The sequence below is a fragment of the Carcharodon carcharias genome, chromosome 9 (genome assembly GCF_017639515.1).
Source record: "Carcharodon carcharias isolate sCarCar2 chromosome 9, sCarCar2.pri, whole genome shotgun sequence".
NCBI classification, from domain to species: Eukaryota; Metazoa; Chordata; class Chondrichthyes; order Lamniformes; family Lamnidae; genus Carcharodon; species Carcharodon carcharias.
The window spans coordinates 161,142,531-161,164,979 of NC_054475.1; the positions used below are offsets into that span (position 1 = coordinate 161,142,531).

Here is a 22,449-nt window from a genome sequence, read left to right on the forward strand (position 1 = left end):
TTATGATGTTGGAAACACGGCAACCAATTTGCACACAGCAGGCTCCCACATACAAACAATGTGATAATGAACAGGTAATCTGATTTAAGTGTTGTCTGAGGAATAGACATTGGCCCAGGACACTGGGGAGAGCTTGATCCTCTTCTTTGAACAGTGTGTTGGGTTCTTTCACATCCACCTGAGAGAGCACATGGGTTTTTGGTTTAACAGCTCATCCAAAAGATGGCACCTATGACAGTCCAACAATGCCTTGCTACTGCACTGGAGTGTCATCCTTATTGGCTCAAAGTCCTGGAGTGAAACACAGTCTTCCAGCTGAGAAGGGCAAGTTCTGGCCAGTGAGCCATGGATGACACTATCTGAAAATTGGAATGGGCTTGAGGGTATGAATGGTGTACTCCTGATCCTGTTTCTCTTTCCTACTCCATTACTGAAGCCCATCTAAACTTTACATTATTCTTGGGTTCAGCTAAGAAGGTGACACTTTTTGGCTGTACAAGCTTCAGTGCGAGTTCTGCAATCAATATTTTGTTACCATAAAAAATGAAGCTCGGGCCAGTGAAAGACAGGAACTCTAGTTTGGGATTTGGATTCACTTAAACCAATTTAATGTCAAAAATTTTAACAACAAGTTAAGGAAGTGTTTTATATTGCTACTTAGAAGAGCCTACACAAGGGGTATTTTCCACCAACAGGATGCTGCTGCCAATCCAAAAAGGCATTCTCCCTATCACACAATCAAGCAAGGTCATGAATGAACTTCAGTGTCGGTGCAATGCCAGTAGGTACGAGGGCCATATTTCCCAGTGACCGGTTGATCAAATTAAACAGCATGTTAATTCAGTTGTTTGTAATAGGCAGAGTACAGACTGTGCTCAATCTGCGCAGGCTTGCAAAATCCAAAATAAAACATCCACTGTTAGATGTGATTCTGTGATTGGGAAGCACTTGCTGAACAATCCTGAGTGTGCTAATAGCTACACTAACAATTTAAGGTAATCAGTCTAGCTAATACAGGGTTCATATGCTTGCTAGAAGCAACATACATTTAAACGCAGGGACCTGTCCTCTGCAAACAAAAGGAATATGCTCAGACCTTGCACCTTTTTTGAATTAACCAGGAGCTTGGGGAGCCTATAGTTCCCCCTCACTTTTTCCAAGGAAATGTGTTGGCCAATTGGAGTCAACTTGCCAACAAATCAGCACCCTTTTCTTCTGTAGTATAAAGTGTTGTGCTTGTTTGAAATTTGCCATTCTTGTGTTTGTCCCGATGAATGCAAGAGGAAAAGTAATGTCTCTCTTTTCAGCAATATTCAAGTTCTGTACGACAATGCGACTCCAATATTTATCCTTCAATCAACATCACAAAAGCAGATTATCTGGATATTTTGTGGGTGCTTGCTATGTGCAAATTGTCTGCTGCATTTCCTACGTTACAACAGTGACTACACTTAAAAGTAGTTCAATTGCTGTAAAGCACTTTGAGATGTTTGGTGGTCATGAAAAATGCTATAAAAATGCAAGTCTTTCTGTTCCTCTGTCTTCCTAACAAAATGTGACTTTGCATTTGAGTTAACTTTCATTTCACCAGTCTATCTATGTTCTTCTGAAGTCGGGTACTATTCCCCATAGCTTTTGAGCAAGTTGAGCACTTTATTTGGTCAAGTATTTACTCAGTTGACTCCAAGCATCATAAATTAATAAAATATATAAATTAAGAGCAAACAAAATGGCATGTGTTACAAGTCACTTTAAGAATTAAGTTCTGAAATATGACATCTCCATATAGATCTTAATCTTCTATCTTGATTTTCTCACAGCAGGTTATTAATTATCATTTAAAAATGATTAGTAAAATTATCTTCAAAAAGACATTAACCTGATGAGTTCCACTGTCTCAGAATACATGGTGTATGGGGATTTTGCTTCTAATGGATCACGCTCCATAGCATTTCCACATTCAATGAATGATAGTGCTGCATCTGCATAATTAACTGCTTTTCCAAACTTATCAAGCTGAAAATTAAAAAAGAAAAGAACTTTAGTGATGTGAATCTCAACAAGAGGCAACATAATTTCACTTCTCACCAGTGATACAGCAGCAGTCTCCTCTTGTAACTATTAATTTATGTCATTTCAGTGACACAAGAAAAAAACATTAAAAAGAAGAATTAACATCTTACCAGTGCATCAGCTCTGTGTTTCAGCTTCTTGGCCTCTTGCATGTAGTAATCAGCATTATGAGACCTGCAAAACAGTAATCATCAGTCACAATCAGGCATCTGTGATGCTGGAGAGCAGAACAGCCACTCTCCATTGCACCTAGGGAAGGTAATCTGTTCTCAGAGGTCACCAGAGGGGGTCCCTGAGTCTAATGCACCACCACCAACACCACCATTACCAACCACCCGCCACTCCACCTTGTCACTTGCTGTAAAGTCACACTTTGCTGTTCGGAAAGACAAAGCAGACAGCTGCGCAAACATTTTGTCCCATCTAGCTCCAAACATAATCACCTAAAAAAAATTGTCTGGCATCATTTTCGATACAGTTGTTTTTATTTAGTATGTTTTTGCAATCTGCACTGTTACCACTGCAAGCCTGTCTGAACAGCTGAATAGAAGAAAACAAATGTACTTGCTGTCTAATGCTTAAGCTCAACGTTTTGTGATTTGCACTTGTACTACAGTGTAAACATTAACTTACACCCAACCCATTACCCTTACACACTTCTATTAACATATGCATTATTACAAGTACATGCTCTACTGTTGGGATATGAACCGTTATTATTTATACAATTGCTGCTATTAACGTGCGTGCCACTTGATGCATCAGTTATGCGCAAGACAGACGGGTGTGACATACCATGACAGCAGATCAACTGGTAGGAGTAGCTACAAGCAGCAGCACTAAACATATATGCACAACATTCATCGTAAAACCCTGCTAACCTTCTTTAGGGAAGGAAATCTGCCATTCCTACTCCAACTGGCCTACGTGTGACTTCAGTTCCACAGCAATGTAGTTGACTCTACCTGCCCTCTGATATGACCTAGCAAGCCATTCGGCTATACCAAAAAATAAGTGTCGCGCTTGCAACCCCACATTCTTATGGGCAGTTAGGGACAGGGAGTAAAGGGTGTAGTGACACCCACATCTCACGAATGAATAAGCACCAATTATGTTAATATCTGCAACACTTTATTAATATATGTACTACCATTATTAATACATGGAGCACTATTTAAATATTGCACCACCATTATTAATACATGCGGCACTATTATTAATATACGTGTCACTATTATTAAGGTCATCTAGCCTTTGAGGGCCAGACAACTCTCCCAAGCTTCCTAATCTTCCCTTGCATAACAGCTAGGCTCCTACTGTGACTGTTAATAGGCAGGCGGAAGGACCAACTCGGACTGAGCTGAAGCAAACCTTGCATCTGTTCCAGCCCTGAGTTCCAAAGCATGTTAGTCTTGGCAAGTACAGCACTGATACCACTTCATCAAGATGGAAAAAGCACTCAGTGTTTAGTATCCCACTGCTTTCAATAAGCACTGTGCTTTCAGTAGGTTCCTGCTACTTTATTGAGCACAGTATAATGGAGTTCAGATTAACTTCAGTTACAGGGGAAATTAATGGCCTTAAGTGAACTTATCTAAAGGGAAGGAGCTGGGATGGTACTGCTGAACTGAAATGTAAGCAATGGTTTAAAACATCACCAGATCAGTAGATTTCGAGGCAGAAAATGTTATGCTCAAAGCGTATAGAGCACTGGCCAAGCCAAAACTGTACCCAGTTTTTGTTGCCAAGACAAGGAGGAAACATTGTAGCCTTGAATGCAACTCATAAGAAGAGCCACAGGCCCAGAAACATTGGGTTCTGCACAGACAAGTTCCCCTCCAAGCCACACACCATTCTGACTTCACTGTCACTGGGTCAAAATCCTGGAACTCCCTTCCTAACGGCACAGTGGGCATTCCCACAACGCAAGGGGGACTGCAGCAGTTCAAGAAAGCGGCTCACTGCCACCTTTTCAAGGGCAGTTAGGGATGGGCAATAAATGCTGGTCTAGCCAGCAACGCCTACATCCTGTGAAAGAATGGAAAGAAAACAACTAGGTTTTACATCATGTTTTGCAGGATTTCTGTGACTCTTCTGTCAAAGTCACAACAGACGAAAGGGAATAGAAATTCACCCCACTGACTATTATGCTTATATGGGGCTTGAACCACAACCTCCGACTTTGAGGTAAGATTCCAGTCAACTGAGGAAAGCTTTCAGATGTGTCAGTGTTACACGTTAAGATTACAGATTAAAACTCACGTGTCATCAAAAGTTAATTTAGGTCTTCTTGGCTCTGAATGACCATTGGATATTAATGTCCAGGGATCTGCTTGTGGCTGGCCATTTTCATGGCTAATGCTTGATGAGTTAGGATGTGATTCAATCTCCTACAGTGAAGAGAAGTTTGTTAGTGCAAGTATGGGATTGCCTGTTGACAGCGAGTCCATTGCTTGACTACTCCATACCTTTACCTGTCCATCACCACCATCCCTGAGGCAGTGGTATATCCACTGACATACTGCTGCTAATGGTTAAACAGGTAAATAAAAACAGGAAGTGCTGGAAATACTCAGCAGGTCTGGCAGCATCTGTGGAGAGAGAAACAGAGTTAACGTTTCTAGTCGAATATGACTCTTGCTCAGAACTCAAAATGTTAACTCTGTTTCTCGCTCTACCAATGCTGCCAGACCTGCTGAGTATTTCCAACACTTTTTGCTTTTATTTCAGATTTCCAGCATCCGTGGTATTTTGCTTTTTATTTTGGATCACACAAATTGCTGACTCACTTCTCAGTGTTTGACTTTTGAATGCCAATGGAGGAAATATCTCTTAACTCTGCATGGAATTAAATGAATACTAACTGATCTTGGCATTGGAGGGGCTGCAACACAACCCCATTAAGTAGTTCAGCTGGACTTAGCTGACCCTGCTTAGTGCCAATTTCTTGTCTAAATGATTCCATGCTGCCCAGTAGGCAGTTACATTTGTTGCTTGGTAGTGCCAAGCATTCCCCACCCAAAGACAATTCTGAACATTGTAAAATATCAAGCATTTCATCATTACCGACTTCTGTGCATTAAGCAAAACACAATGGAGAGAGGGAGGAGAGTGACTGGATAGTTCAATGGATTCAAAAGGCCTTTTAGTTGCAGTGTTACTCAAACAAGCCTACAAATGGGCACTGTGGGAAATGGCTAGCTCAGGTTGGATATATTCGGGGTGGGGGGGAGGGGGGGTAAAATTCAACTTTGGTGGGGGCACAAAACTGGGGGTGGGGGAGAAATATAGGGCAGAATATTTCCCTCGTTGGGTGAGCACGCGCCTGACCCGAACGGGAGTAAAATAGTGTGCAATGATGTCGAGCGAGTGTCCCGACGTCATCGCGCACTCTCGCGATATTTCGATTGGCGGAGGTACACTAGAGGTGGCAGCGTGCCTGCCAACAGTTAAGAGGCCTGTTAACGTAATTAAATGTAATTTTTCGCTGCCCGTCCAATTGTTTGGTGTTTGGTTGGCGGGCAGGTGAATAGGCCAAGCGGTCTTTGCATTTTTTGTGAAACCTCATCCACGGGAGCGATGAGGTTTGATCAGTGATTTAAAAAAAAAGTCTTTTAAAACCCATTTACAATATGTCCCTGCTCGTGTGACAGAGTCACATGAGGGGACATGTTTTCCTTATTTTTTAAAACTTAATTTTTAATGTGGAAAATCTTCAGCTCCCTGAGGCAGCTCTGTGCCTTCAGGGAGCTTTCACTGAGCGTACCCGCACGCATGCACTGACTCCCTCGGCCCACCCAGGCAGCGCTGAATGTTTCAGCGCGCAATTCATGCTAGCTGGCCGTTCCCTTTCTGCTTGCACTTCGTAAAGCTGCAGGGTGACCACATCCTGAAACATGCTATCCACAAACCTCTCAGCCTTGTGAATGCACCATAGTGCCCCCCACGCCAGCTGCCGCTCAAGTTCTAAAACCTGGAGCTCCAGTCGGAGGCACCTTCCGCACACATGGTCAGCCAGACTGCCAGGGACACCTAGGATTTCCCACATAGTGCAGGATGTGCAAATAATGGGACTAATCTCCCCAGACATATCTTAACTAAATTGAATATGGAACTTTGCTTTTATTTTACCCTTACTACCACTTGAGTATAAACTAGATGTTAGATCTTCTAGATAGACTAGATCCTCTAGGTGCTGCTGACTGCCTGTCCCAGGGTCCTCCTCTCACACTCTCCTCTAGGTGCTGCTGACTGTCCCAGGGTCCTCCTCTCACACTCTCCTCTAGGTGCTGCTGACTGTCTGTCCCAGGGTCCACCTCTCTCACTATCCTCTAGACGCTGCTGACTGCCTGTCCCAGGGCTCTCCTCTCACACTCTCCTCTAGGTGCTGCTGACTGTCCCAGGGTTCTCCTCTCACACTCTCCTCTAGGTGCTGCTGACTGTCCCAGGGTTCTCCTCTCACACTCTCCTCTAGGTGCTGCTGACTGTCCCAGGGTTCTCCTCTCACACTCTCCTCTAGGTGCTGCTGACTGTCCCAGGGTTCTCCTCTCACACTCTCCTCTAGGTGCTGCTGACTGCCTGTCCCAGGGTTCTCCTCTCACACTCTCCTCTAGGTGCTGCTGACTACCTGTCCCAGGGTCCTCCTCTCACACTCTCCTCTAGGTGCTGCTGACTGTCTGTCCCAGGATCCTCCTCTCAAACTCTCCTCTAGGTGCTGCTGACTGCCTGTCCCAGGGTCCTCCTCTCACACTCTCCTCTAGGTGCTGCTGACTGTCCCAGGGTCCTCCTCTCACACTCTCCTCTAGGTGCTGCTGACTGTCTGTCCCAGGGTCCTCCTCTCTCACTCTCCTCTAGGTGCTGACTGTCTGTCCCAGGATCCTCCTCTCACACTCTCCTCTAGGTGCTGCTGACTGTCCCAGGGTCCTCCTCTCACTCTCTCCTCTAGGTGCTGCTGACTGTCCCAGGGTCCTCCTCTCACTCTCTCCTCTAGGTGCTGCTGACTGTCCCAGGGTCCTCCTCTCACACTCTCCTCTAGGTGCTGCTGACTGACTGTCCCAGGGTCCTCCTCTCACACTCTCCTCTAGGTGCTGCTGTCTGTCCCAGGATCCTCCTCTCAAACTCTCCTCTAGGTGCTGCTGACTGTCCCAGGGTCCTCCTCTCACACTCTCCTCTAGGTGCTGCTGTCTGTCCCAGGATCCTCCTCTCAAACTCTCCTCTAGGTGCTGCTGACTGTCCCAGGGTCCTCCTCTCACACTCTCCTCTAGGTGCTGCTGACTGCCTGTCCCAGGGGCCTCCTCTCACACTCTCCTCTAGGTGCTGCTGACTGTCCCAGGGTCCTCCTCTCACACTCTCCTCTAGGTGCTGCTGACTGTCTCTCCCAGGGTCCTCCTCTCACACTCTCCTCTAGGTGCTGCTGACTGTCTGTCCCAGGGTCCTCCTCTCGCACTCTCCTCTAGGTGCTGCTGACTGTCCCAGGGTCCTCCTCTCACACTCTCCTCTAGGTGCTGACTGTCCCAGGGTCCTCCTCTCACACTCCCCTCTAGGTGCTGCTGACTGCCTGTCCCAGGGTCCTCCTCTCACACTCTCCTCTAGGTGCTGCTGACTGCCTGTCCCAGGGTCCTCCTCTCACTCTCTCCTCTAGGTGCTGCTGACTGTCCCAGGGTCCTCCTCTCACTCTCTCCTCTAGGTGCTGCTGACTGTCTCTCCCAGGGTCCTCCTCTCACACTCTCCTCTAGGTGCTGCTGACTGTCTGTCCCAGGGTCCTCCTCTCACACTCTCCTCTAGGTGCTGACTGTCCCAGGGTCCTCCTCTCACACTCTCCTCTAGGTGCTGCTGACTGTCTGTCCCAGGGTCCTCCTCTCACACTCTCCTCTAGGTGCTGCTGACTGCCTGTCCCAGGGTCCTCCTCTCACACTCTCCTCTAGGTGCTGCTGACTGTCCCAGCGTCCTCCTCTCACACTCTCCTCTAGGTGCTGCTGACTGCCCGTCCCAGGGTCCTCCTCTCACTCTCTCCTCTAGATGCTGCTGACTGCCTGTCCCAGGGTCCTCCTCTCACACTCTCCTCTAGGCGCTGCTGACTGCCTGTCCCAGGGTCCTCCTCTCACACTCTCCTCTAGGTGCTGCTGACTGCCTGTCCCAGGGTCCTCCTCTCACTCTCTCCTCTAGGTGCTGCTGACTGTCCCAGGGTCCTCCTCTCACTCTCTCCTCTAGGTGCTGCTGACTGTCTCTCCCAGGGTCCTCCTCTCACACTCTCCTCTAGGTGCTGCTGACTGTCTGTCCCAGGGTCCTCCTCTCGCACTCTCCTCTAGGTGCTGCTGACTGTCCCAGGGTCCTCCTCTCACACTCTCCTCTAGGTGCTAACTGTCCCAGGGTCCTCCTCTCACACTCTCCTCTAGGTGCTGCTGTCTGTCCCAGGGTCCTCCTCTCACACTCTCCTCTAGGTGCTGCTGACTGTCCCAGGGTCCTCCTCTCACACTCTCCTCTAGGTGCTGCTGACTGTCCCAGGGTCCTCCTCTCACACTCTCCTCTCGGTGCTGCTGACTGCCTGTCCCAGGGTCCTCCTCTCACACTCTCCTCTAGGTGCTGCTGACTGTCTGTCCCAGGGCCCTCCTCTCACACTCTCCTCTCGGTGCTGCTGACTGCCTGTCCCAGGGTCCTCCTCTCACACTCTCCTCTAGGTGCTGCTGACTGTCTGTCCCAGGGTCCTCCTCTCACACTCTCCTCTAGGTGCTGCTGACTGCCTGTCCCAGGGTCCTGTTCTCAAACTCTCCTCTAGGTGCTGCTGACTGTCCCAGTGTCCTCCTCTCACACTCTCCTCTAGGTGCTGCTGACTGCCTGTTCCAGGGTCCTCCTCTCGCACTCTCCTCTAAGTGCTGCTGACTGCCTGTTCCAGGGTGCTCCTCTCACACTCTCCTCTAGGTGCTGCTGACTGCTTGTTCCAGGGTCCTGTTCTCAAACTCTCCTCTAGGTGCTGTTGACTGCCTGACCCAGGGTCCTCCTCATGCACTTTCTGCCATTTTTATAGAGACATTATTCTCTTTATCTTAGAATCATAGAAAGATTCAGTGCAGAAAGATTGCAACATCACACTGAGCAGATCTAATAATAACTTTTTAAAGGGACTTGGGTATATACTTGCAAAGGATAAAATAAAAGGCTTTGCAGGGTTATGGGGAAAGAGCAGGATGTAGGGGGAATGGGATAAATTGGATATCTCTTTCAAAGAGCCAGTATAAGCACAATAGGTTGAATGGCCTGCTCTGTGCTACGTGATTTTATGATATTTGCATTTGTGTTGCTCTAGGGGAGACCATGTCCAGTGTGATCTGTGCTGATTTGTCTTTTACCACTCAAGCAAATGTAAGTCACACAAATGATCATTTAAGTTATATAAGCACTAATTGGAAATGGTAGTCATTAAAATGATAAATCATGAAAATGATAAGTAAAAATTGAAAGGAAAGGGGGAGGTAACATAAAACAGAGTTTGTGATTTTTTTTTTAAGGAACATTAGGAAATAGTGCCCCCACACTACAAGTTGGGAGCCACATCTGAAGGGAGCACGGTTCATAAAGGGAGATATAACTGCGATTGTAATTCTCCAATTAGCATTGGCCTTACGAGCTCAGGTCTCTACGGGGATTTGAGAATTCAGTCACTCAACCCGAAAAGGAAAATTTTGCAATCAGTAAAAGTCATTCCATCCTTGAAAGTTCTCTTTCAGTTTAGTGGAGACTGGACCTGTTCATTGCAAAAAGGTCAATGATTCCATTAAAACGGCGGAGATTGGGGTTTCCAGGTGTATGTTTGCTGGCCAGAATCCCACAACGTCATTATAAGGCCCGTGAACAAACAAATGCTCTTTAGCCAGAATTTTCTTTTGTAATTCTGAACTTTCCCCTATTTTCAACAGAAAATATGGATTTCACTCACTTGGCAAAAAAAAAGAAACATCAGCAGAATTAAATTATTGTTAAAAAAAAAAGCAAATAAAATTCCTGGGAAATCTGAAAAAAAAAATAATGAAACCTGAAAATGAACACCATCACCTCATCTTGTGAAGAGACTGAACAGGCCAGGGCTATTATGATAATAGCTGAGACTTAACTGAGCTGTTGCTATAGCAACAGAATTGATTCAGGTTATGTCCAAGATGCTAGCAGAAATTGAGTCTAGTGCAGCCTTTCTAATAGTGATATGTATGAATAGTTCAAAGGTATAATCTTAATATGAAGGATTCTGTATGAAGGTGCCACACCATTTATCAAAAACATTGCTGGGTTCTCTCTAATCAAATCAGACATGTTTCGTTCTAGGCCGTTAAGATTAGGAAACACCATCGTCATCCCTTTTATTTTAAGAGTTTCAGCAGAAATTATTCATAACAAATAAAAATGTTCATTCCATTTGGTTAAGGGAATGCAAAGCCAGCTACTGGGGGCATGCTGTTTAACAAAATAAAGCTCGAGTTACACAGCTTCTAAAATGAAAAAAAAGTAACTTTGAGCTGGTTTTAGCTGTAGGTCCATTATCAATGAACTCTTGCATTTATATAGTATCTTTCATGACATCTCAAAGCACTTTACAGCCAATGAAGTACTTCTGAAGTGTACTCACTGCTGTAATGTATGAAGCATGGCAGCCAGTTTGCACACAGCAAGGTCCAACAAACAGATATTGGTTGAGGGGTAAATATTGGTTGGAACACTGGGGAGAATTCCTGTCCTCTTCTTCAAAATAGTGCTGCAGGATCTTTTGTATCTGCCCTACAGGGCTAATGGAGCTTCAAGTTAACATCTCTTCTAAAAAATGGCACCTCTGACAAGACAGCACTCCCTCAGTACTGCAGCTCCAAGACCCTAGAGTGGGTCTCAAACCCACAGCCTTCGGACTCAATGGTAAGAATACGCTACTGATTGGGCCACAGCTGACATGCTGAAACATTAACCTGCCTTTTCTCTTCACGGGTAGACTTGCTATGTATTTTCCACCATTGTCCCTCCCCTGGCAAGAAGAGATTAATAGCAATAACTCACGATGGGGTTTTTCGCATGGGAGGAGCACTTGCTGTCAGTTTTCCGGTGCTTGTATTGTACAGAAGACTGTGAGGCACTGGTTGGTATGGAGTTGCTGTTGATCTCCTGGCTGAGGGAGTTGCTCTCGCTGTTCCGTCGCTTGGGTTCAGGCTCATCTGGCAATGGCGACAGTGGGGGTGGGAACTTCCTCTCCCGCTTTGTCAGCTGTTTCGATAGTCTGCAAAGAAGAAAGAATGAATGGTCCAGGGTAATTTGTTAAATATTAGGATAAGTCATAGACGTGCAGAATGTTTCAGGAGCACAAAAAAGCCATTGGGCCCATCAAATGAATCCCTGTCTTTATCTCTACATACACCTAGAATAATCTCATTCTCCTGTTCACTCCCATAATATGGTTGGTGTGGGTAAGCGGGCAAGAGTTAGAATTCCATTTTTAAACACAATTGGTTAAAAGGCAGGAAGGAAGGGAGGGTATGCCCTTCAGGGGCCACATTGGGGGCTGCCACCCCTCCCAAGATGATATCCGCCTTTGTGCCCCCCCTGCCTGCCTCCAAAACCTGTCCTCCCACCTCCCTTCCCAGGATGCCCGATCCTTTCCCACCCAAACAGCCGCAGGACATGCCCTAGTCTGGGATCCACTGCTCTTCTTCTTGGGGCCTACTTGTGGTCCCGGCAGCGCCCACCACTGAGTTCTGGCGCTGCTGGGACTGTTAGAGCTGCCGGACCATCTGATTGGCTGGCAGCACTCGAGGGTGGTATTTCCCTCCACTGAGGGGCAGAAGTCCCACTCACCATTCATTTAGGCTGCCCCCAGAGTATTATTGTTGCGGGGCAGGAATTGGTAGGGGGGTGGTGGGGGGGAGGTGGTAAAATTTAGCTCCTTATTTCAAATGGGAAAGGAAATAACATCCCCCAGTGTATTAAGCGGCTTCAAAAAATGTATTAAAACGTAAGGAAAAGGTTATGAACTTGAAAGGTACTTACTCTTTGCTGTTCAGAATCTTGTGACTGGAGTTAATAGGGCAACTGACAGGTACAAGTGTAGGGGCGGTTATCTCCCTCTCCACACGTTGCTTCTTGCTATCACAGAGAGTTTCCGTGTTTTCTATCTGCTAAAGAAAGGAAGACATTGATTGTGAATGTCAGTGACTTGAAGGTCCAAAGTAACCAGGAGGAGATAGCGTCCTGTGATATGGTGCTAGAACGAGATGTGGAAATCATTGGATGTTTCTATGGACCCGCCTGTCCTGCATTGAAAATTGCACTGCGCGCTTTGTGGGTGAGCTGGTGGAATAGTGGGATTGTCACTGGGCTAGTATTCTAGAAGATCCAGGGTAATTCTCTGGGCACCTAGGTTCAAATCCCGTCACGGCAGATGGTGAAATTTGAATCCGACAAAAACATGGAATTAAAAGTCTGATGGTGACCACAAAACCATTGCCGATTGTGGTGAAAACCCATCTGGTTCACTAATGTCCTATAGGGAAGGAAACCTGCAGCCCTTACCTGGTCTGGCCTATATGTGACTCCAGACCCACAGCAATGTGGTTGACTCTTAAATGCCCTCTGAACATGACAATTAGGGATGGGCAATAAATGCTGGCCTAGCCAGCGACACCCACATCCCATGAATGAATTAAAAAAAATTTTGTCCACTTGAGGCTACCGTACACACATGTACCCGCAGAGGGAGTCTGCTAGGAAGAGATAATGAAGGATCCATGTTTAACAGCTCATTTAGTTCTAAGTCTAAATGTCTCTGTTTCTGTCCCAAGAACTTCACACTGCCCAAGTCTGTCCTAGTTTCTTTTCTGACATGATTCACTGAGGCTAATCCCACATATCTATTTACTCTCTGTAATCTTTAAAATTCCTTCTTTTTAAAGATCTCTTCATTTGGTGGGAGTGTGAGGCTGTTGAAATTGACAGACCAGGGCAAACTGAACACAGATAATGCTCCCTGCATCAAAACAGGTGGGCCTGAGGCTCACCCAATATTAAGCCTGGTTTATTTTAGACTGGCAAGCTATGAACACTCGCTGTGTATCCTCAAGCAGCTCTCTGCTGAGGAGGCCATGAATTCACAGCTAATCAAGGAAGAGTGGAGGTGATCGGAAACAGTCTTCAGGATGACTGTGGAGGAGCAGAATCCACACTCAAGTGAGGGTTCTTTTTAAGGAATCCACCTGTTTGGTGGGGACCTCCAGCTTTAAGAAATAAGTCTGGTCATCTTGAATGCAGCAGGTCAGATCAAATTTGGGAACAGGTCTTGAAACAGGCATTAGGCCCACCCTTTAAACATGCCATGAGTTTATGCATGACATTAGAAAGCTTATAGGAACTTAGTATGAACATTTTCAGTGTTCGTACAGGAGCAGTATAGACGGAAGAATAAGATGTTGCCTTGGAAACCTAAGTTAGGAGCAAGCATGTTTCTATGCGGTAGTGAGAGTGACACCTTTTCCCCTTTCCTTTCCTGATTGGAAAAATCTCATTTCCAACCCTGAGAATGGATTGGCTGAGATTATCTCAGGTTACTCAATAATGGTTCTGAAGATATGCTACTGCCATTGGATAGGGACTGGAGGAGGCCATTCAGCCCCTCGATCCTGTTTCGCCACTCAATCAGATCATGGCCAATCTGTTTCTTGACTCCACTTTCCTGCCTTTGCTCCATATCCTTGCCACCCTAATCTAATAAAAATCTATCAATCTCAGTCTTGATAGCTCCAATTGACCCCTAGCATTCACAGCCTTTTGGAGGAAGGAGTTATCAAATCCTGTTATCCCTTGTGTGAAAATGTGCTTCTGATTTTGCTCCTGACTGGCCTAGTTCTAATTAGAAGATTATGTCACCTTGTTCTTGATTCTACCACTAAAGGAAGTTTTTTTTATTCATTCATGGGATGTGGGCATCACTAGCTGGACCAACATTTATTGCCCATCCCTAATTGCTCTTGTTCAGAGGGCATCTAAGAGTCAACCACATTGCTGTGGATTTGGAGTCACATATAGGCCAGACCAGGTGAGGACAGCAGATTTCCTTCCCTAAGGGACATTAGTGAACCAGATGGATTTCTATGCCAATAGGCAATGGTTTTACGGTCATCATCAGATTTTTAATTCTAGATTTTTATTGATTTCAAATTTCGCCCTTTGCTGCGGCACAATTCGAAACTGGAACCCCAGAGCATTACCCTGGGTCTGTAGCTTACTAGTGAGTGACAATACCGCTGCACCACTACCTCCCCCAAGTACCTTCGAGCATAGGAAATAGGAGCTGAAGTAGGCCATTCGGCCCCTCGAGCTTGCTCCGTCTTTCAATCAGATCATGGCTGATCTGTTTGCATTTCGAATTCCACGTCCCCATCTGCTTCCGGTAACCTTTGATTCATTTGCCTAACAAGAATCTATCTATCTCTGCCTTAAAAATATTCAATGACCCCCACCTCCACCACCTTCGGAGGCAGAGAGTTCTAAAGTCACACAACAAACAGGCTTCTCCATATCTACCCCATCAAATCCTTTCAATATACTAAACAGCCCATTCCTTTAAGTGCTATTGTTTGAATGATTCTTAACCTTTTTCATCTCATCCATGGGATGTGGGCATCACTGGCTAGGCCAGCGTTTATCGTCTGTTGTTAACTGCCCTTGGGGAGGTGGTGGTGAGCCGCCTTCTTGAATAGAACTGAGCATTTTGCTAGGCCATTTTAGAGGGCAGTTAGGAGTTGCCTACCATTGCTGTGGGTCTAGAGTCACAGGTAGGCCAGATTGGGAAAGGACAGCCAATATACTTCACTCAAAAGGACATTGGTGAAACAAACAGGCTTTTAAAATGCATGGTCATCATTACTGATGCTTTTTTAAGAAAGAATTTCCAGATGTTACTTAATTAATTGAATTTAAATTCCTCCAGCTGCCATGGTGGGATTTAAACTCATGTCTTTGCAGATCATGAGTTCAGACCTCTGGATTACTAGTCCAGTGATGTAACCACTGTGCTATTGTACCTCTACTGTACTTGTGAATTTTCACTCTCAGTTTTCTTTCTGGGTGCCTGCTCCAAAAAGGCCACTAACCTTGTGTTTCCGTTTTGTTTTGATGGAGTTTTTATCTGTCACAGGAGTAGGGGACTGATAGTTGTATTTACTATTGGACTGTCTTATCTCTGCCTTGGTTGGAACTGTCTCTGCTGGGGTTTGACCAGGAATCCTGGACAAGAGACTGAGATCAAATTTCACCCAAAGCGATTTAATTTCCTCGTAGTCTCTCAGGGGCGAAAGAAGTTCGTTTTGTGGCAGCGGAAGAGGCGAAAATGAAGGTTCCTCCAAGTCGGTAGTAACTTGGTCAACTGAAGCATTGCTCGGGCAGTTATTGATGCTCTCATTGTCCTTAGGTTTGAGCGAGTTTGTTGTGGCTGCAGAACTCGCTGAGATTTTCACTGGCACGTGTTCATCTTGATCCGTGTGGGAATCAGACGAATCTGTCTCCACAAACTCTCTCGATTTAGGCACAATCTTGCCAGGCATCCTGTGCTTTTTCTTGTCAGCAACGGGCACTGTGCTAGTCCTTGGCTCTTTCCTAGGTCCTGTTTTGTTACTGGCTGCTCTGGGCTTTGCTTTGGGCTGTTCTGCTGTAGCTCGACCCTCTCTTTCTTTGGGAGCGCTGCAGGGGTTATTTGGCTTGGCCCAGTTCTGTTCCTCCAAGTTGGGGGTGCATTCCGCTCTCCTGGGCTGCTTTTTACCTGTGGTCCTCCTCGGTGCAGCTGGCTCATTGGGTACGGGGGACTTTTGTTTCCCGCTCTTTCCTTCCGGGGTTTTCTGTGCAGTCCTTGGTTTAGCTTTCTCCCTGATGGGGCTGAGTAAAACCCGATCTTTGGAATCTGGCTGGGGCAGTGAAATCGCCTGCTTCCCTTTGATCTCTTCATCGTTCTGTTGATTGCTTTGAGACTGAGAATCACTGAGTCCATCGCATTCGGTTTGGTTGTTAATGATGGTCTTGTTGTGTGAATGGACTTTCAGCCATTTATCCAACTGCCATTTATTGGTAGATGGTGGTTCAGGCTGAAAAAAAGCAAGAGAAAATGTTGCTTCATATTAGCAAACAGTAAGCAGATCCACTCATTACTTCCTGACTCATAATTTGAGAAACGCTAGGGGAAAAATTCAGCATTGCAAGGAGCAGAAACAAGACCAAAAGTTGCCCGTTACACACCTTTCCGATTCCATACCGATGGTTGTACAGACCCGCCCAATCACACACTGTCCATTACACACCTACCCAATCACACACTATCTGTTACAGACCCGCCCAATCACATAATGCCTATTGCAGACCCACCCAATCACACACTGCTACACACCCACCCAATCACACACTGACCGTTACAGACCCACCCAATCACACACTGTCCGTTACACACCCACCTAATCACACACTGTTACAGACCTGCCCAATCACACACTGTCCGTTACACACCTACCCAATCACACACTATCTTTTACAGACCCGCCCAATCACACACTGTCCGTTACACAGCCACCCAATCACACAGTATCTGTTACAGACCCGCCCAATCACACACTGTCCATTACACACCTACCCAATCACACACTGTCCATTACACACCTACCCAATCACACACTGTCTGTTACACACCCACCCAATCACACACTGACCGTTACAAACCCACCCAATCACATAATGTTTATTACAGACCCACCCAATCACACACTGCTACACACCCACCCAATCACAACACTGACCATTACAGACCCACCCAATCACATACTGTCTATTACAGACCCACTCAATCACACACTACTACACACCCACCCAATCACACACTGTCTGTTACACACTTGCCCGATCTCTCACTGTCTGTTACACACCAGCCAAATCACACACTGTCCATTACACATCAGCCTGGTCATATATTGTCCATTACACACCCAAATGATCACACACTGTTCACAATTGAAATCTGATATTTATAGCCCCCCAGTTTTAGACTTTCTTACTACCAGAAACATCGGCCAGAATTTTCCAGCCCCTCACGCCGGCGGGATCTTCCGGTCGGAGATTTCAATGGCTGGCTGGCCTCTCCGCGGAGGGATTGCTGGAAAATTCCGGACCCATCTCTACATCCACCCTATTGAACCCCTTCATAACTTTAATTATAAAATGAGACTAGAATCGAAAATCGCAAGGCTCTGCTGCTGGGTAGGTCTACGCTTGCTGGGAGAATCAGATACACAGGGCACTTGCCAAGACGCGTGTGCAGCACAAACACTGGCACAGGTTGGTTGACCTGTTTCTGTGCTGGGAATTCTGGCAACTTAGTTTGCACCTGGTAATCATTAGTTTTGTAAGGAGAATATCTCAAGATCCAAAAGGCCTGAGTAGAATAGTTAAATTTGACTCCTGACTGCCAGTAGACACACAGGGGCAGTGTTTTATGCCCTCCCCCATGGCGGGTTTGCTTGCAGGGGCCATTTAATTGGGCTGGAGGGTGGTGGGACCCAGCCACGCTCCTGCCTGCCCCCCCCCCCAACCCGCCCCCTTAAGTCTGTGGTAGCAAGGCCTGTGGATGGACTTCCTGCTCCTCCGTCAATTGAGTCCCTTAAGTGGGCAATTAATGCCTAGCTAAGAGCCACTTGCCATCACTGCCATTACTAACCCTGTGACGGGCAGGCCTGTCAGGGAGGGGAGGGAGCGCGACCTGTAAACCCGTGCGGATTGCTCACGGCCTCCCTGGGGAAGCTTGTTCAAAAACAACCTGGAAGGGGGTAAGGGGGGGCGGCGCCTGAGATTCACGCCCCTGCCCTTGCTGCTGACCCCCCCTTTTGGCCACCTCCTCCATCACCCCACGAAACCCCTCATGCCATCAGTCAATCACTCACTTCTGGCCTGGGTCACTCCGCTACCCTGGGTATCCAATGGGTATCGTTCAGGCGGCAGCCACTGCCCCCCCCCCCCACCCCAGTAGCGCTGCTGGGTAAAAGAGCTGCCAGCTTCTCAGCGGGCAGGACTTCCTGCCTCCGGGGTCCTAACCCCGTGGAAGGCCAGCCTGTGACCTCTCAACTGCCTGACTGGCACATGATATCGGTGGGCCTTCCCAGACGAGGCAACGCGTGCCTCCGGCTGGCTCTCCAGCAGCAGCCAAGGCCCGTGTCACCTCCATAAAATTCTCCTGACTTTGGGAAAGGTCCCTCCAGGATTCAAAGCTGTCCTGCCTTCAGTGGCCATTAAAATCACTGCTCAGGACTCTAGCGCTTTCAAAATGCCCATCCCTACAAGTGACCTCTGCAAGACTCTGTGCCGAGATCAAGTCTCTCAATTTCTGGGCTTATAACCCTATACTTTAGCTGATTGCCGCTTGTGGGATCTTGCTGTGCATAAACTGGCTGCCACATTTCCTGTATTACAACAGCGAGTGCACTTTAAAACCTCCTTCATTGGTCGAGGATGCCCTCTGGGGTGCCTTGAGCTCATGAAAAATGCCATTAAAGTGCAAGTCGTCTCTTCCTTTATAAAGCATTTTGCAGGATGGATATCAGTTGTGCACCAACTCAACACCGACAGCTTAACTCATTTAAATGTACTGTTCACACATTCCCTGTGAAAGAGCAAAACTCCTACTGAAATGGTCTTATATAGACCAAGTACCATCATAGTGTCCATATTTTTGTGACTGTCCCAAAAAGTGAATAGCCAAATATGCCTTTATTGTCACTGGTGACAGAAAGAAGCCTCTTTGCACAGCGCTTGCATATCCCCACCAAAGTTGTTCAGCAGCTTGACAGGTTCATTGGGTACCTGGTGTAGCAGGTAAGCTATACCATCCAGGAGGGTCTTGGTTTTCACTGGACCTGTGCTGAATTTGTTGATCTTCGTTGAAGGCTACAATGACTGATCTGGCAGAGGGATTAGCCAATGTTTCCACATCCATGTGGAATCCCCCCATGGGATCCCGCACCGCCCCCCCCCTCCACTTCCCAACCCCCACCCCCAGTGGGGCGACTGGAATGAGAAGAGAATAAGGGCTCAGGGGTGACGGTCACTTGCTTAAATGAATTTATGCCCAGGCTCATGAAGTAAGAATGGCAACTGAGCATGGAAGGTCATTGCTGCCACCAATGGACCTGTAGTATGGCAGTTAAGGAGCAGTAACACAAGAAAAATCAGAGGGGAATGTGGAAGAGGTGGAGCAAAAAGGCATGAGGCAGACGTTTATATACTTCAACAGTATTTGGCAGACCTGCAACCTTTATTACCTAGAAGGACAAATACAGCAACATCGTGGCAGCACCAAATCCAACGCCATCCTGACTCAGACATGTATATCATCTTTCCTTTGCTGGCACTGCATCAAAATTCTGGGAATTCCTGACCTTTTGTGGGAGACTCATCAGCATGAAGATATAGCAACTCAAGTAAAAGACCCATTAATACCTTATCAGGGTATCTAAGGATAGACAATACCTGACAGGATGACTGTGTTACCCGAAAACAAACGATAAAATATTCAACTGAATAGGCTTTAATAATGATCATACTTAGGATATGGGCATCACTGGCAAGGCCTGCATTTATTTTTCCTCCTCCAGTTGTCCTCAAGAAGGCAGCAATCAGCCTTCCCCTTGAACTGCTGCAGTCCATGTGGTGTAGGTACACCCACAGTGCTATAGGGAGGGATTTTGACCCAGCGACAGTGAAGGAGCTGCAATATAATTCAAAGTCAGGATGGTGTGTATGACTTGGAGGGGAACTTAAAGGTGGTGGTGTTCCCATGTGCCTCCTGCCCTCTTCTCTCTGGGTGGTGGAAGTAAGCCAAAAATCTGCAGGATGCATTCAAGAATGAGTCATTCCTATCTGTAGCTGTCTAGTTAGACTGGAGCGTCCCATACCTCTGGTGTTGCACTGCGTGAGTCCTCATTGCACTCACTGTCACTGGAGCTGCTTTCACTGTCCGAGTCAGATTCTGAGCTGCTCCCGGACTCGCTGGAGCTGCTGCATCCGCCGCTGGAATGGCCAGAGCCTGCGCCGTGGGAATTCTGCAAGGTGATGCTGCTAAAAGAAAGAAGAGGAGAGTTAGCCCAGTCATTTCCAAAAACATCAACGGGTGGACTTGGCAATCCTGTTGATGCTCAGCCACACCCTCAAAAGAATGTCAGTGGAGAAACGGTAACCTGACAATATTATTCTCAGGCTGGAGGGGGCGGGTTGGGGTGGTGGGGACGGGGGTTGCATCTGTGAACCTTTGCTTGAAGTTAGGGCCATGATGGCATAAAGAGTAAGGAAAGCTGTCTTTGGAAAGTCAACGCCTAAATGTTTAACAAGAGTTTGCACCTTGCAGCCACACATTCTCACGCTAACTCCACTAACGGTAGCATCACTGACTTGCTTCAAAACTTACAGAACTAAACAGATTCCAAGAAATTTGATGAGACTCCTGGCAACGGTTTAAAATATTTTGACAATAACCATAAATGGAATGAAATACTGCCCTATTGTTTTGATTTGGCCTTTTGATTTTATTTTATTGTACTACTTTTAGGAGTTTTTGGTAACACCAGCAAAGAAATGTGAATCCCAACTGTGTTGGAGCTCAGATTTCATTATGGCTTTAGTCACTGTCGAGAAATTCAATACTTCACCTTTAAGTATCATCTGAGCTCTCTTCAGATCAAATCATTTGAGTACTCTATTGATACTGTTCCTTAAGTGCCAGGGACTATTCATTCTTCACTTCAATAACTGACACTTATTTAACCAAGCCGTTTGCAAAAAGCACACGCTGGGGTTGAGTTTCCATTTGTTATCGTCAGGAATTTCAGCACATTCCGGATGGAATGGGCTGGAGCACCACAAAAACTGGGGGGGATCTTAAGCACATGTTAGCTTTTTTTTAATACTCGTTCATTGTATGTGGGCATCACTGATAAGGCCAGCATTTATTGCACAACCCTAATGCCAATGAGAAGGCGCTGGTCAGCCACCTTCTTGAATACAACTGAATGGTCTGCTATGCTATTTCTGAGGGCAGTTAAAGGTCAACCAGTTTGCTGTGGGTCTGGAATCACATGTAGGCCCGATTGAGTATGACCGGCAGATTTCCTTCCCTCAAGAACATTTGTGAACCAGACGGGTTTTTATATTATTCTCGCCATTTCTCTATTACTGGTGATGGTTTTTTTTATTGTAAATTTTATAAAATTAATTGAAATTAAACTCCCTCGCTGCCAGTCAGTTTTGAGCTTTTTAAATAATCTTTCACGCCTAATGCCTAGGTCAGCATTAAGTGCCCACAACCACCCCCCCCCCACCCCCCAATTCCTCCATTGCCCTTGAGAAGCTGGTGGGGAGCTGCCTTCTTGAACCACTACAGTCCACATCATGTAGGTATGCCTTCTGGTCATTAGTCCAGGTTGCTGGTTTGCTAGTATAGTGGGTATGTTACTGGACTATGTTCCCCTCATAGAACCCAAAACTGCTCATGTTTATGTTTCCCATTAGCTTTTGCACTGGTTCAGGCTTTAATTGACTCAGATAAAGCCCCCCTCACAAACTGTCTACTCCCAAAGGTTGAAATTGTGACATTTCATCTGGAGGCTCTTCAAATGGCACTCATTTTCTTGAGCACACATGCCCTAGTTGGCATGTTTAACAAGATACTTTCATATCAATAAATATTTAATTTACTAGCAAACTGACGAGTGTGCACCAATGAAATATTAAATGATTCAGTATAGTTTTTTTTTAAATGCATTTCCAGTGACTTTATATCATGTATTCATTAGTGAAGGACTGGATGCTTTTATTAAAAATGCTTATTTCTTCGATAAACCCGCTTTCAAGCTGAATTAATAAAACTGCACCAGGTTATCACAATGAAATCCATTAAAAGTCATTTCTAAAGGGAGAGGGAAAAAAGAAGACATGATCATGTTCAATTACACTATCTGGTTATGCTGACCCATGGAAGATTTTATGTTTGTGATTATGCAAACAAATTTTGGCAGAAACATGAAGTCTAACCAGCGTAAATTCAAGCACATTTTGGGTGAATTTTTCCAGTTGTACCCAGATCGGAAACTCTATTCCCCTTGTATGCTGCTTGTGCTGTGTGCTGTGCGCTGTGTGCTTTGAGACTGATCTTCCTACGTTTCATAAGCTAGGTAACTCACAGATGTTCAGCCTGCCTTCTTCATGGATCAGAAACAATGTGCAATAAGAGAGAACAGTGCAATCAGGCTTTGGTCTGTTAGGATTACTGATTAGGCCTGAGCCTTGTTAAATTCTCTCCCTGATTTATTTTTCAGGATTTTATTCTGT

At 46.1% G+C, this 22,449-nt stretch overlaps 1 protein-coding gene across 1 annotated transcript in view; it reads right to left on the reverse strand.

Moving 5' to 3' along the window:
* The window catches only part of aff2 (AF4/FMR2 family, member 2), a 455,181-nt gene that overhangs the window by 17,513 nt on the left and 415,219 nt on the right, over positions 1-22,449 (reverse strand). Inside the window, exons 10-16 of the mRNA XM_041196209.1 lie at positions 20,022-20,184; positions 15,192-16,175; positions 12,094-12,221; positions 11,110-11,326; positions 4,336-4,463; positions 2,184-2,247; positions 1,880-2,016 (exon numbers count right to left, since the gene is read on the reverse strand). Of these exons, the coding sequence (XP_041052143.1) occupies positions 1,880-2,016; positions 2,184-2,247; positions 4,336-4,463; positions 11,110-11,326; positions 12,094-12,221; positions 15,192-16,175; positions 20,022-20,184 (1,821 nt within the window). The remainder of the gene's footprint in view (positions 1-1,879; positions 2,017-2,183; positions 2,248-4,335; positions 4,464-11,109; positions 11,327-12,093; positions 12,222-15,191; positions 16,176-20,021; positions 20,185-22,449) is intronic.